At 40.5% G+C, this 15,671-nt stretch overlaps 1 protein-coding gene across 1 annotated transcript; it reads right to left on the reverse strand.

Annotated features, from left to right (window-relative positions):
- Window positions 1-275: 275 nt before the first annotated feature.
- Window positions 276-14,350, reverse strand: ipo7 (importin 7). Its single transcript, XM_014473722.2, has 25 exons — window positions 14,148-14,350; window positions 11,451-11,532; window positions 10,199-10,352; window positions 9,912-10,070; window positions 9,660-9,816; window positions 9,461-9,550; window positions 8,837-8,931; window positions 8,670-8,754; window positions 8,440-8,574; window positions 8,079-8,178; window positions 7,912-7,988; window positions 7,692-7,808; window positions 6,675-6,764; window positions 6,405-6,570; window positions 6,165-6,325; window positions 5,880-6,008; window positions 4,721-4,787; window positions 4,499-4,624; window positions 4,294-4,391; window positions 3,755-3,850; window positions 3,432-3,652; window positions 3,053-3,261; window positions 2,749-2,955; window positions 2,546-2,662; window positions 276-1,339 (listed from the first exon to the last, which is right to left on the reverse strand). Exons 1-25 carry the CDS (start codon window positions 14,229-14,231, stop codon window positions 1,242-1,244), a joined length of 3,120 nt encoding a protein of 1,039 aa, XP_014329208.2. The 5' UTR covers window positions 14,232-14,350; the 3' UTR covers window positions 276-1,241.
- Window positions 14,351-15,671: the final 1,321 nt, after the last annotated feature.

Genomic DNA, 15,671 nt, shown 5'->3' on the forward strand with positions numbered 1-15,671 from the left:
CTTTATTCATCAGTAGCTTGACAGGGAAAGGGGCAGAGTGAGAAGAGTACATGCAGCAAACGGTCCAGGACCGGGAACTGAACCTGGGTCAGCTGCGCCGAGAGCTGCAGTGTTTGTATGTGGTGCATTTGCTCTATCACTGATCCACCTGCGGCCTCCACAGAAACATTTCTTTGATGATCTTGTCAGAAAATAAAATCCGACCACCTGCAGCATGTGAACGATACACAGGTCTGCATGTTGGTTAAATATGACAAAAATAAAACAGTCAAACATGATTCCCTTAGCTTCTTTTTTAATATGTTGTATATATAGATGGTTCATCCATACACCAACCAAAAGCTTGAGACCTTCACGATAAGTTGAATTGTACATGCTTCAACGATGTATCCAACGGCACATCCAGTGCTGACAAACACTTGTCCTATTAGCCATACTGAACATCCTCTCGTCCTGAAATTGTGTGCAACTGATTCCCTCCAACCCGATGCATTTGTTAATCAGCTGTTAACACCTGCAAAGTAACAAAGTTACAGCCTGTATTCTCCCATTCTTAAATAGTCTTGAATTTAAAAAAAAAAAAAAAAATTTGCAGTCTGATACAGAAGGCTAGAAGACCTGAACAATATGAAAGTGCTAGTCATTAATTTACAGAGATCAGGCATCACATAGTGCTATGAATTATCCAATATGCTACATATGAATACAGCTGTTGATACCTTACAAAAGCCTCCGGTCGTTTTTCAAGGCTACTTGAAAAAATCAATAACCTTGGCTTGTATGTACATAAACGTGAGTGTTTGTTTATGCCGAAAGATTCGCAGATTTCACCACTACCAGAGGTATAATCTTATCGTGGCCCCTTGGCCACAGCGATAATGAAATATTTAGTCCCATTATCAATTCTAGCAGATAATCCACCCCCCTCCCCCTTTATTTGTTGCAGTGGGAAGAAAATACAAAGGAGCTGCTGTCTCAGGGGCTCCAGCGGACAGCGTTGTTCAGAGCTTCCTCTCTTGCATCGTGCTCAAGTTCTTGGTTTGGTTTCCTGAGCCATCGGTTGCATTTTAGTTGCTTTCCCCCCCACATCTTCTGGTGCTATTTCCCATTTGACAGATTGAAGAATGACTCAGAAGAACCAGTTCTGGAACCACTATTTAAGGGAACAACACAAGCTTTTTTTTTTTTTCACTTCACTACAATCAGTCACAGAGTAATAAAAAAAAAGTAGAATAGATGACTCAATTCATTCCTGGAGCTGTGCCCCCAAAGTTGAAAGTAGATGGCACCACCGGCGCTGTGAACTTGTAGCCGCCGTGTTTCTCGATCATTTTGGACTCTGGAAGAAGATGGAAAGCAACAGGGATTTGAAAATAGAAGAAATGTTCCAGTTTTATTTGTCTTTCTTTAAAATCTCTCATTTTCCCATGCAAAAAAATTAAGTAATTTCTGTAGGAACAGAAGTATTTCCTTTACTACTCTGCAGTTCTTAAGTCATTTAGTTTTCCAGTGCTCTCTACTGCCCCCTTTCACCACCTCTGAATATGTTTTGTACTTGCTTTTAAAAAACACCATGAAAAGCTTAAGACATAACACACAGTGTTATGTTTTAACAGGGACACAGACTAAAATTTCCGTTTATAATATATACAGATTTGCAATTTGACATGTTTATAATAAAACTTAAAGGTTTCAACCAATTTTAAAATGTCAGACTTTGTCATTCCCATAAATGTTGAAAAAAAAGAAGAAAAAAAAGGCATGATTCAGGTGTGTAATATTGTTCCGTTTCTACATCTATTCAGCTCTAACGTCTGCTGCAGGAAAATGTAAAATAGATTGGTTTGTTATCTGTTATGCCTTTATTTTTCCTTACATAGGAAAAAGCTAATACGGTCTAAAATCCAAAAATTGGTAAAATTGCCGTTTTTGGAGTGAGTGTACTGCCATTTCTGACCACTTTGATAAAATCTTCAATCTCAGGTGTGTGCTGTGGTGGCGCAGGGGGTTAGCATGCCCCACGTTTGGAGGCCTTAGTCCTCGACGCGGACGTCGCAGGTTCGACTCCCGGTCCCGACGACCTTTGCCGCATATCTTCCCTTCACCCTCCTTCCTGTCTGCCTACTGTTGAAAAAATACGAGCCACTAGCGCCGCAAAAACTCTTTGAAGACAAAAAAAAACAACTTAAATCTCAAGATAAACCCCAGAAAATGAAAAAACACTTTCTGATTTTTTTCTTTTCTATAAACAACCAATGAAGTGTATACACTCAAAAGCCTCATATTTATACCCAGCCTTTAAAATAAATTCCATACCTTTACAGAGTGCATTGGAATGCATTAGATTTGAGTTGTGACAATTCTGATCACTTTTTTGTGTTTAAATAGCATCATTTAACCTCCTTCTTATCTTTGTTTCCCCATTAATATAAATGCAATAAATAAAGAAAATAAGCAAAGCGAAAGAAAGAAGCCGTGCATAAATCATTTTATTTTCAGAGTTGAACACAGTTTTGGAATTGATTTAGTCTTAGGTGGCGCTCACCGTGTGCCGCCCGCCTCTGGTCTGCGAGCGTGCCGATTTCCAGAAGCTGTTTGCGCTGCTCCTCGTCGAGGGTTTGCGTTAGCGCCTGGTACCATGCGGGGTCGCGGCTCTGGATATCTGCGTCAAGAGACGGGTCACAGACGGTTGAGCCCCACAGCTGCTGACTGCTACTAACACTGACAGATGACAGCCGGGCCTCTTACTCTGTAGTATGGCTTTAAAGATCTGATACTCGTCCACTAGATTATCCTCATCATCTACAGATGTAGTGTAGCCCTCGAGTGCCGTCTCCTCGGCGTCGTCCTCCTCCCAGTCCTCGTCGTCTCCGTCCTCTCCCGCGTGCTTTGCCAGCATCTCCAGATACTCCTGTCCCTCCTCGTCGATGTCGTCCTCGTCGCTTCCCAGCTCCGCTACATAAAGTTAAAAAACAAAATCCATTTAGGATGCACTCGATTTACCCAGAAGCAAAACTCTGAATAAGGCTGGCGCAACAGAAAAAACGCGCACCGTTTTCATCCTCTTCTTCCCCGTCTTCGTCTTCGTCGTCATCTTCGTTCTCGTGTTCCGCTCGACAGGCGTACGCCCTCTTCAGGCCGCTGAACAAAAGGATGGCTGCGGGAAGAAGCTGCCCGCCGACCTGGTTGATGGCCTGAGGTCTGTGATCGAGGTCGATGAGAGCGCAGAGGCCCAGGATGCACATCTTCCTGTCATGGAGGCTGGTAAACAGGAAGAGTTAAAGTTATATCATCAAAAAATGTAAAACAAAAACAAACAAAACAAAAAAAAAAAACCATCATCAGTAAACATTTAAAATTCCCGGCTCTTTGTTTTCATTTCAAACAGACTTTAAGGAGAGTAGCAGGAAATGGCAACGTTAAGCTCATACCCGAGGAAACAGTCGACATCTTTAAGCCACTGGGTAATGAAGTGGTTGGTGATTGGTTCAGTGCTGTTGGGGAAGCGGAGATTCTCCAGAGTGTTGAGGAGGAGGGGCGGGCTGTAATAGAGAGCAGCGATGGCCACCTGCAGGCACATGGTCCGCAGCTCGCTGGTCTTCACCTCCCGCGTCAGGCGCTCCAACGCCGTGCCGACAAACAGGGGAACAACCTGCAGCCAGGAGGAAGTCATGTTTGAACAATCTACGGCGAGACTTTTAACGGTAATACCGACATCTTAGTAGCTCATCTATGTGAAACGTAAAGGCCTGACCTGATCAATGCCGCGACCTTTGCACTGCAGAATGATCACCTCCAACATCTTGGCAGCGTGGCACTCTGGATCTTCACCTGGATCACCCGTCAGGACCTGCACCAATCACAAAGAGGGATTCATCTCTATGGTCAGTCATCAAGGTAACTTAAAAATAACCTTTTATTTAATTGTATGGTTTTAACTGCATTTTTGCATACCTTTGGCAGCATTGAATGGTATGAAATTTTATCAGGTTGATGATCATTTTTGGGTGAATGTTAAATTTTTCACCTCTTTTGCTCCAAATTCTTAGAGAAATTTGTATCTCTTCTACATTTAAACAGCATTTTCTTTGTATTTCCTGTCTCTGAAATCTCTTCAAACTAATATATTTTATTGTGTAAAAAGATAAATCCTATTCACCAGAACCAGCATTTCATGCGTCAACATTTCAGAAGATTCATGAATTTGTTAGATCTGGTAAATATGGACATTTCTGGCAGAATTAATAATAATAAAAACAATATTTTGCATATAATATTCCCAACGACGTTTACCTTCTTGCACATGCTGTAGATAATCTCCAGGTATTTGGTGTCTGAGAGGAGTGTGTCTGTATCCACTGTGACGTAGTTGTGAAGTAGAGGCATCATATCTAGTGAATATTATGTAAATTAGTTTACAACATTTAGAAGTCTTAATTTGACATTGAACATATTTCACTTCTACGATGAGACTCCAAGCTTTCGTCAGTGTCTGTACCTGTAAAGTAATCAAACCCGTCTTGCTGGAAGACTTCGTACACAAGTGGAAGAAGCTGCCACATCTGTGGCGACACCTGCTGGCAGGTCAGGCTGTGAGCCAGGGACAAGATCTCCTCGTAAAACTCTGAGAACAATGGAGCCAGGAGTTTAAGGGTCATTTGGTTACTATTAGGTTTCCGTAGTTCGACATGCAGGTGCAACGTGAGCCACTTGTGCTTACCTAGAACGTGCTGCTGCAGCACCGTGCCGATCACCTGCAGACAGATGCCCTCCAGCTGCTGGGTGATCTGCAGCAACGCAAGTTAGAGGCAATAAGCATTTTATCCAGAAAAACAAGATACATGGATAAATGTCATGTACCTCTTCGTCAATTAGACTTAAATTGAAAGACCTTATAACCTTATCCTAAGCAGCATTTCTATGAAAGTAATGTCAGACAATTCTGAAATCATCTCTGAAATTTGAAATTGTCTTTGAAAATGTTTTATTTTCCTTAATTTAAAGTTAAACAACTTTGGTGGAATTATTTTTAAAACTGATCAGAGCTAAAAGAGCTTGCTGCATATACTGCAACATACATGGATATTAATGGAAAGTTGAGTGGAAGGACAAACGGTGGAACGGATTGTGACAGGCTTATACACTAAGCCTGTCACAACATGAATTTGATTTCCATTCAGATTAATATTTTTGAAGGGAATTTTTTTTTTAATTTACTTTCTTTTCTTTTATAGAGACGTTGTAATCGATTTTATTTACAGTTTCGTTTGTGTGTGGTTTTTTATTTATTGCTTTATTTGGTTGTGTTTTATTAAATTTATTAGTGAGACTAAACTTTCATTAATAAGCTATTATCAAAATATTAACTGAAAATTGTCTCAAAATAAATATTGCTTTTTGCAATAATTTCTGGGACAAGTTTTTATCCAGTAAAAACCCGTTCTTGTGAGAGGTATTAGTATAACTAGAAGCAGCGACGTCTTTACATGCGTAAATCGCACCAATTTACTTCATCCAATGTGAAAAAATGCACAACAAAAAGGTTGGATTCCTATTCTCAGGTATGGAGCCATTATGCAATCAAAGCCTCTAACGGGATGGTCAATCTGTTTGGAGTGCTTTGACTTCAAGCATCAGCAGTGCATCAGCAGACATGGTGGCAAAGTGCCCCGGCACTATTTCTAGCGTCTGCCTCAGCCTGTGAGTCATTCAGAACATGGAGAGAGCAGAGCCTGTTCCCAGGAGTTGGTGGGTGGCGCAACTGTGTTGGCAGGAACCCTGCAGCAGACCGGAACCCATTTCCCATCATGAAGTGGCGTGAAGCGGAGCGGTCAGGACAGTAGTGCGCGCGCATGTGGGTTTGCGCTGATGCTGCTCACCTCTTTGTGGTCCTCCACCACACTCAGCAACGTGTCGATGGTGTTGAGGATGCCCATGGCCGTCACCGCTTTATCATCGCCTCCCTCCTCATCAGGCCCCGTCTGAATCACCTGGTTGAACGTCATTGCCTGTGAAAGAGCAAGCACATTTATATCGCAGGGAGACACACAGCAGATCGGTTTCTCTTTGTATTGTTTATATTTTGTCTGAACCAAGTCTTCAATAAAATGATACTGTTTAAAAAAAAAAAAAAAATTCTGGTCATTTATATTATCAGCTCTTACCAAGTGCTGCGTCATCTCCACGGCTATTGGAGTGACCTCCTCGCTGTATTCGCAGATCATCTTTTGTATGACGTTGGTGAGGTCATCATTCTCCGTTTCCCTGACGATGTGCAGGAGAGCCTGCATCACCGGTCGAATGTAGGGAGCGATGTATTCTTTGGCTGACAAAACAAAATATACATCAATGTGTTCTTCGTTTTTTTTATTTACTTAAGTTAAACCAAGTCTGTTATGCCTCACCTTTCTCCTGGTTGCTGATGAGAACCTGCAGAGCGATGGCGGCCTCCACCTTCACCGGCATCTCGTTGTCATTGATGAGGCAGTTTCGGGTCAACTCCAGGGCGGTCTGCAGGTTCTGATCGCTTTTGAACTTCACCTCGCAGAAGTAATGCAGCACCCAGCAAGCCTTTTAAGAAACGGATATCAGGGTAATGTGGTATGATGAGCTGGAAGTCCAGCCGCGCTGAGGCTTTATTAAGAGGAAATGGTAATCCGGTGCTCCACACTCACTCTGGCTCTCATGTAGCCTAGTTCACTGCGGAACAGGGGGAAGACGTGATTCTGCAGCATGAACTCCATCTGGTCTTTGTAGATCTTTTTCTGTGCAAGAAAGAATTATACAAATTAAGTACAATAAAATCTTTGATTAAAATTTGATTTAAAAAAAAAAAGCTACTGTGAAACAGCTAAACATGAAAGCATCAGAATACTCGTTTTGTAAATACTAAAAGGTGACTGCTGCAACAAGAAAGGTCTAGGATGTCATTAGCGACCGTGCGACCCCGGCCCACTCTGCGCCTCTCTTCCCCTGGCTTTGTTGTGAAAGTATTTGCTTGACAAGGGGCTGCTAGCTGTGTTTCCTTTCTCCCGAGTCATTTTCCTTCCTTCTGTGCCTCGCACACAAAGCGGTACGGACGTGTGCGCCATGCTGGAGAAAATACAACGCTTCACTGTGAAGCGAATCCCAAACAAAGCCGTCTCCCACAACATAACAAGACAGTGTTATGGAAGGGTCTTTTTTTCCCCCCCCCATACGCTCTGGAGGAGGAACACTCAAACTAATTTCTTTTTAACTGCCATCTGGAGAAAGTGACAGATTTCCACCAGCAATTCATGATGGTGTGATACAGAACAGAATTGAGGGGAGGTTTTACTGAAGCAGAGGTGAAGTGGTTCGTTTTCTCGATGTCAAAATGGCAAGAAAATCTATGTTATGTAAATAATCAGCCAAAACAGCAATATTAATATCAGATATTAGCTCAAATTTGCACATTGATGCATCTCTACCAAATACAAATCTTCAAGATACAAGCTGTGCGTTCAAACTGTAATTTAGATGCACTTTAGGGACAATTTAGATAATGATTTTACTCATGTTAATGTTTCAAACCAAAATATAAAGTTGGTCATTTCAAATGATTCTAAAGAGAGGATCATTTAACATAACAAAAAACATAACAATACACACGGGTATTAAATGGCATAGATAGAAGACATCAACTTTGAAAGTTTTCGTGGACAGCTTACTTTCAGCAAGATTTCAGCCAGGGAGCCTATCATATGCAGGGCCCCGTCCTTTTTCCTGGGGTCCGAATTGGGATCGGTGAGAATCTGGTAGCAGAAGCCCATTGTCTTTTGCAGTACCTTAAAAGGAGCAACAACCAGAATCATTTCTTTAGCTCAGAATATGAATTATAAAGTAGACAGAAATAGAATCTGCGCCTCTTAAAATTTAGATTCAACGCACTTCTTTCCTCTTGTTGCAGGCAGTGAAGAGCAGCGTCTGGGCGGCCGTGGTTGGAGAGATGAAGTCCTCGAACACGTCTAACAGAAGACGACATGTTAGATAAGCTGTTAGTCATTACATTCGTGCTCAATTGGTTTCGGATGACGAGCGAGGAGGGAATTCCTCACCGAACTTCATGCGGATGTACTCGTACGGATCCTCCTGCCAAAGCTCCTCGTCGGAATCTGTGTAACACATGAGGGGGAAAACCACATCCTGAATGATGCCCTGAAAAACAAGAGCAACAGCCACAGGTTTAGCCCAACACAAGCCAGAATTTTTAGCAAAAGAACTTTAGTAAAGCAAGTGTCACGACACAATTTGCATGCATCGAACAGAACACTACATGCAACGACACTAAAACTTAGAGAGTGTGGTGGAGAAATTGTTATGATTATTAATAAAAAAAATAGAGTTAACTGCAGTGACAAAGACTAGATCACTGCAAAGACCTTGTTTATGGGATGCCTAAATAAGCCACACTAGTACCTGGATGTGTGGTTTGAGGTTTTTCCACGTCAAAGCGTGTGCTATTCCTTGATTGATGTAGTTAAGCGTCTGTTGGAGAACTCTGGGAGCAACGTATTGCTTTTCCTTGTACTGGTATAAGACTTTCAGCAACACCTATAACACACAAGCACAAAAAACACCCAGACTTAACTTCACCAGGCTTTTACACAGTAAAGTTTAATTTAGCTGTTTGCAGTTTGACATTCTACCTGCTGGGCAGCCGCTGCGTACTCCTTCAGGAACAGTTCAGCAAACTCTGCATACTCTTTGGTTGTGTTACCGGGACTTCCGTACCTGCAGACGAGATTTGGGGAATAATTCGGCTTTCCTTTAGATTTCCTTTTAAATCAAACAGTTGTGGGGATTTGTTTTTTACCTCTCAAACAGTCGAGCCAAGATGTGAAGGGCCCATTTCTTGCATTTCCACCAAGGCAGCTCTGGTCGCTCATCTTCATCGATCTGCATCGTCTCCTGCATAGATCACATCAGGAGAGTGTGTTCACGAAAGATTTAAAAACAGGGCTCCTGCAGGTTTCACCAACACAAATTCAATACCTTTTAAGTCCATTAGCAGTGAAATTTAAGACTTTTATCATGACAGAAATGTAGAAAAGCACTTTTCATATAGTAGCAGTGACAGTATTGTTTAGCCCACAATGAAAGCAGCATTGTACAGGTTGGAGACAGAAGTGAAGAAGAATGTCGCCCAGCCAACAGGTGAAAAATTTACACTTTATCCATGATGGACGCAAAAAGCTCTCTAGCCAGGTAGCTAGTTTGTGGTAGCTACAGCCGCCGTGAGTCACGGAACGCAATGTTTGCACATGACTTAAACGTTATTTTTAATAAATTTAAGACTTTTTAAATACCTTCATTTTAGGTAAGCAAATGTAAGACTTTTTAAAGATGCAGACACCCCATGTAAAATAAACATAAAAAAAGAAAGAAAATAGTAGACTTGATTTTTTTAAACATTATATTAAAGGTGTTCTGAGCTTACTGGGGGAACATCTCTGTCCACAACTGTCTTCAGGATCTCCATCCACTCTGTCAGGATCTGTCTGTTGATGAGCTCCAGTGGGAGATTATACTAGGGGGAAACAACACACTGACTTTAACATAAAAGTCCCATCACAAAAGGAAAAACTGACTTCAAGTCAACATCATTTGTGGTGGTTAAACTCAGATTCAATGTGTACCTGAAAGAGAGCGTAGAGGATTTTGAAGATCTGTTTCTGAATGAGGACAGATTCGTTTGAGTGGTCCTGGAGCAGCTGGATGAAGCGGTCCTTAAGCATGGGCATGAAGATGTGCATGGCTGCCACCAGAGGCTGCCTCTCTTCTGGTTTCTTATATCTGAGTCAAACATGAACGTGGTGTTAATTCTGCCACAAAACATGGTGAGAGAGAGAGAGAACAGAAGACATCCAGGATGAAGAGCCAGGACTCACTCGTAGTTTTTGACGAGTTGGTAGAGGCAAAGCAGGATGCCCAGCCAGGCTAAACTGTTGTCCGACTGCAGGTAGAAGCCGATCTTGTCCACGATGCTCGTCCACTTCCCAGGGTAGTCGTGCTTGATGATGTGGTGAATACATGTTGTCAGCTGGACTCTGGTGGAGCCAATTTAGAAAGCGACAAAATATGAGGCGCGAACGGGAAGGGAAAGATGGATGCATGACAAAAATAAAAACAATCTGAGCTCCTTTAGCTTAACTGAGCCAGCAGGATTTGTGGTTACCTGATGCGCTCAGGGGACTGGATGATTGCCTCTACTATGTTGTCTCGGATGAACTGCCTGTCTTCCTCTGGGATGTTATTAACGGGTGGCTCTGTGCCAGCAACTTCTCCATCACTCCAGTGCTGGATGATTTTGTTCTTTAGGTAAATCACACCTAAAATAAGAAGTAGCACAACACTCAGGCCTTCTTATCACTTCCAAATCAAATAAATCTGACAAAAACCACCAGATCCTACTTCACTTTGTGTCTAAACTGTAGAAATAAACTCTTCCCTATCTGAGTGGTTTTGAATGCAACACCAACATGAGCTCGCGTCGCCTCTACAATGTGCGGCTGCATGACACACGGTGAGAGGCATTTGACAAAGCAGAGATGAGAAAGCAGACGTCAGAGTGCTGACACAAATGTCTCCACCGCTGGTGATCATAATCCGGCCCATCAAGGCTGACAAAGCATAAAACCCCCTTCTATTCACCTCCAACCAGTACAGCACAAAACACCCGTTCAAGTAGTCACCAATGTTGTGATGTTTTCATATGAAAGCAAGATAAAGACTTGGGAATAGCCAGGAGTTTAATGTGAGTCAGCTTTCACTGCTTTAATATAATAATAACCCTTATGAAGGGGGGAAACTCCCGGACAAATCTAATCTGTTTGTAATTTGGTACATAGGTAATTTACTACATATGAACGTTGCTGTATTAGAGCTTTACCTTAAAAGTAGAGCTACGAATATGTGAGAATTAGAAAAATGAACCAGTTTGACCTGACAACTGTTAAACATGTATTCTTCTCCCCATTTAGTAACATGTGACTGAATCAAAACAAGTTCTATTTAGCAACAGTGTGTGTGTACACAAGTTCAGGAATGCCCTTTAACCTCATAAAAGCAGGCATGACTCATTTGTCAATGCTAATGGATCCCAATTAAACTTGTACACTGGTCTATGCTCGCATAAAAACATTAATAGTCAAAAGTTAACATTTCAGTAAAGAGGTAATTCAATTTGAAAACAAAATAAAATAACTAATCACTATAGCTCTTATGTTCTAGAGCCCTGCTCAAATTATAAAAACTTGCTGTAAGCACAGTTGCTAGGCAAACTGTGGCAATTTAATCCTTAATCATTTCATAAATATGTGTATGAAATTTAATTATGGCATGCGGTACATAGTTACTGAAGGGTATTTACAACACGTGCAGTGCTGGCTTTTGTTTACTCTAAAACAGTCAACAAGATGAAGCCTCACCTGCTTGCCTGACCGGCAAATCCAGCTGATCAGACATGGTGACACGCAGCAGAGTGGACATGAAGTTCACCTGGGTGTGAGCCTGCAAGTATTTTCAAAAACAATCGATTATGGTCAGACACACGATCTTAAAAAGAATACAGACTTTAGTTATACAGCCCAGCATTTCTGACTTTGCAGTTTGAATTTTTCCAAAGCGACTTGGGTGAGAGTACCAAAAAAGGCAAGTGGGATATGTGAAACAAAGGCGTTTGAATGGTTATACTTGCTTAAACTGTTACTGAGCAACTAAAAACAAAAACAGAATACACTCCGTTAGCTGAGCGTTGAAAGACTTTTGCATACATATACAAAAAAGTAAAAGTAATTTGTATCTTAAATTGTACAGTATTAACAAATTAGTAAAAACAAATGAAGCAACTATTTGTGTTGAATAAATTCTAACTCTGCTGAAAAGAAACTTTCCAAAACATTACACATCCTTTAGCAGAAAAAAGATAAAGTTATTTCACCAAGTACATTTCTGCATAAGAGCAAAAGGCTGTTATGCTTTAAACAGCACTGATGCATGAATGGGACAAAATAAGTATGTGAGCAGTGCAGTGGTATGCCAAGCTCTTTGCAACAAACACAACCCAACAAGTGTCAGTAAACTCTTTCAGTCTCTCTGCAGCGACTCTTCGTCTATCCGTCTTTGAACTCTAATCGACTAAATCCCAAATCTTCCCCTCAAAAAGGCCTGCAGTTTGTTATTTTTTATGATTCATTTGATTTGATTTCTGGATGTCTTAAACCTTAGGCCCCAGCTTTGGGAGCCACTACTTAAAATGCACCAAAACAAATGACCACTAGCAGTATTTCATGAAAAAAGTCTAAGTGTAGGAATGGACATCACAATCCATACATTTATTTTGATCTCTGCAGACATTTTATTTAAACATAGTCCCAATAGGCTGAGCTGGAAGACAACACTATTCTCTCTACTCTGCCATTCAAGTGAACTATCGATGCATATGTGGGTGTAGGGAGAAAAAAAACTTGCCCTGAGCACAGCCAAAAATATACTTGAGATGTTTGAGTAAGTAGAGCAAAACACGAACATTTGTCATCATCTCCGTTATTGTTTTGGATAGAAATCACAAAACTGTATTGTGGCACACCTGCGAAACTAAAGCAAAACAAGCCAATGAGGGAAATTAGAACTAAGATTTTGATTCAAGCATGATTTTGTAAACTCTAAAACAGAACCTAATTCTATTTTTTATAGTGGGATCTTTCAAAATTCCCAAGATGTTTTTGCAAAACACAGAGGAAACAAATAATATGGAAACTGTTAAACCCATAGTCATTGGCATTTTAATTTCTCAGAAAAATAAAAGGATTCCTCATACTTATGACATAAATATAACTATTTTTACATTCCAATTGTTTACATTATAAGTTTTAAATCCACTGGTGTTTCTAATAATTTTCCCCGTTGCTGTTAAATAATATTAAAAGACTAATTTGTTACTGGAGCTATTAAATGTGAGGAATATTTTATGACAACAGTTTTCTGTACATTTCAGGGGATTTGTGGACTATTCCTTTTTGTCACCATCTTTCAAGTCAGTTTTCTTCCCATTGCTCTGATCATAATTAAAAACTTAAAGATTATCAAACTATATAAAGATCAAGTGGGTACTCTTAAAAGGCCAGTGTGTTTTCTAGAATGTTTCACCTAATTAAGTAATTACTGGGTGAGGACCTGGTAGTCATCATTATTAATAATAATGAAAATTCAATAACCACTACAATCTGTGATGGGCGTTGGTATCATCTGCCATCTGTAAGTCATTTAGGCAGATAAAGACTCAACTTCTACTCAAAGTTATGGTGCGTCGTCACTACATCCTTTTTAAACAGCATAATGAGACAAACAACTATGTGTTTAAAGCAGGGCATTTAAATAAAGCCTAAGGGCAGACAACGAACTAAGTTGGTGGACTTTAAATCTGAGCTTCCGCGTGTTTGCTTGATATAGAAAGCAAACACGCGACCTCGACCTGTTCGCCACTAACGTGATTAAAGAAAGTCAAATAAGCATCAGATTGATTGTGAACTGTGTCGTTTCCGTTATCTAAAGCAACATTGTGTACAGATCCGAGCATATCACAGTGACACGTGAGCAGAAGAGGCAGCTATGTAGCGGAGCTAGCTGATATTAGCCGCACAGCTACTCTTCCTCCTCCTGATGCCCAAGATTAGGAATTATCCGAGAACTCCTACTGCTTTACTTGTTACCAGATAACCCAGAGGTATGGGTTTGAGCTTATGTGGGCTCTGGCACGGTTTTAGCTGTATCAAAACAGGACGTAGCTGAAGAAATTGCCCGTACACCTCACCAGAACTGGTTAGCTTGTTTAGCATTAGCAACACAGCTGGCTTCAGATGAAGCTAATAGCGGTTACTGACATCGCCATTAAAAAAAAACCTTCCTAGTTAGGGCATGTAGTGATAAGCTGACAACACATACACCCGTGGTAATACACAGTACACGATCCGACAAAGATTTCGCGCTTGATAGATCAAGCTAGGGGCAGCAGAGCCCGGTGTGCGTGATGGCTGCATCTTTATGTTTGTGATCGGCCGAGGCCCGAGTTCAGAACCGCGCCACAATCTTCACATCACCGCGAACAGCTAACCTCAACTTTTTACCTCGTTCAGCTGTCGCTCCGCGGCCTCCCGCAGGTTGGGGTCCATCGTCCCCCGAAGGGCCTCGACCAAAGACTCGGGATCCATCGCGAAAACTCTGTTTGCGGCTCGGATTTTAATATTTCAGAGGTCTGTCAGTTCCCAGTCACTGCGCACATGGACGCACGGCTCTCCGGTTACCCGGCGCGAAAGGAAGCAGTGAATGAAGTACCCGGATAGATCAGCGCCAAATTTGTGCTACACGAACATCCGGCTGCAGCTGCCCCACTGTGGGAGTTGTAGTTTAGACACCGGCTGCTATTAATTCTGTTTTCTTATAATTTTTTTTGCTTACAACTAAACGTTATCTGAGACATTTTAAAGTCTGCAATATTTATCTATTTCTAAACAGCCCATAAAAAATAATTGCCATTTCATAAAAACATAAGAAGTAACTAGTTTCCATTGAAATACATTGAGATAATTTTATTTTTATTATTTTTTTTGTATTAGGACAATTCATTAAATTAACTGTAACATAACCCTGAGGTGGGTATTTTACTTATACACAAAACAACGATGCACTTGTGATTTTATTATTCATCAATTGGAGCTTTATAACAATATTTTGTTTTTTCTTAGTACATTTTGTAATATTTTTTTTTCTTATTTTCTGCTCCTTTTTTTTGCTCCTTTACATCTTTGAAATTGCATGTTGTCATATACACATCTCTTCATATTGGAATTTATAACATGCTGTCACCTTGTGCTACTTATCCGACATGTTTAGCAGGAAATATATACTGAATGTATGTTTTTCTCCTTTATTTCCATACTTTTTATATCTTCAGAGGTGTGTTTTTTTTGTTTGTTTTCTTTGTTTTGGTTGTCTTATTTCTCTCTTTATGGCTTATTCTCCCTCAAATAAATTGGAACTGGATTTAAGTAAGGTCCATTTTCCAAGCAATTCTGAGAAAATAAGGGTCACAAACCTCCATCAAGATGAGTTGTCATGGTTGATTCTTCAAACAATATCAGACGTTCTTTTGTAACAGTGGCTCCAAAAATCTTTATCTACCATAGCAGCAATGAAACATTTTTCTGATAAAAAGCTGTGTCTCTGTTGTTGGAATTTCAATTGCTTCCTTCAAACAACAACCTCGAGGTATATTTTAGGTTGAATGACTTCCTTTTCATCACTAAAACCTTTTATTGGATGTCACTTTGGCTTATGAAAAAGCATGTGGGGAAACTCTTGAAGTATTTTCTAGATGTCAAATTAAATAATAACATAATTTGCCATTATTCTAATATATTCCTAGAATACTTGATAGATTTTTTGGAACCTGTGGTATGGTAGGATTTGTAAAAACCTTAAAATAAAGGTATCTATTATTGCTGTAGTACAATCTCACCTAAATACATAGCATATAAAAGAATAGAATAAAAATATTCTGTATTGTCAATGAAGGAAGTGGGAGCAGGCATATTCACACAGTGGTAAATAATCTACACATAAGAGCCTACACAGTAAGGTCAAATTAAATT

The sequence above is a fragment of the Xiphophorus maculatus genome, chromosome 4 (genome assembly GCF_002775205.1).
Source record: "Xiphophorus maculatus strain JP 163 A chromosome 4, X_maculatus-5.0-male, whole genome shotgun sequence".
Lineage (NCBI taxonomy): Eukaryota > Metazoa > Chordata > Actinopteri > Cyprinodontiformes > Poeciliidae > Xiphophorus > Xiphophorus maculatus.

Coding starts and splice junctions, on each gene's coding strand:
- ipo7 (XM_014473722.2), bottom strand. CDS start 14,231: ATGGATCCCGAGTCTTTGGTCGAGGCCCTTCGGGGGACGATGGACCCC. Junction 6,326..6,404: donor CATCAGCAACCAGGAGAAAG/GTGAGGCATAAC, acceptor TTGTTTTGTCAG/CCAAAGAATACATCGCTCCC. Junction 2,956..3,052: donor GGAAGAAGAGGATGAAAACG/GTGCGCGTTTTT, acceptor AACTTTATGTAG/CGGAGCTGGGAAGCGACGAG.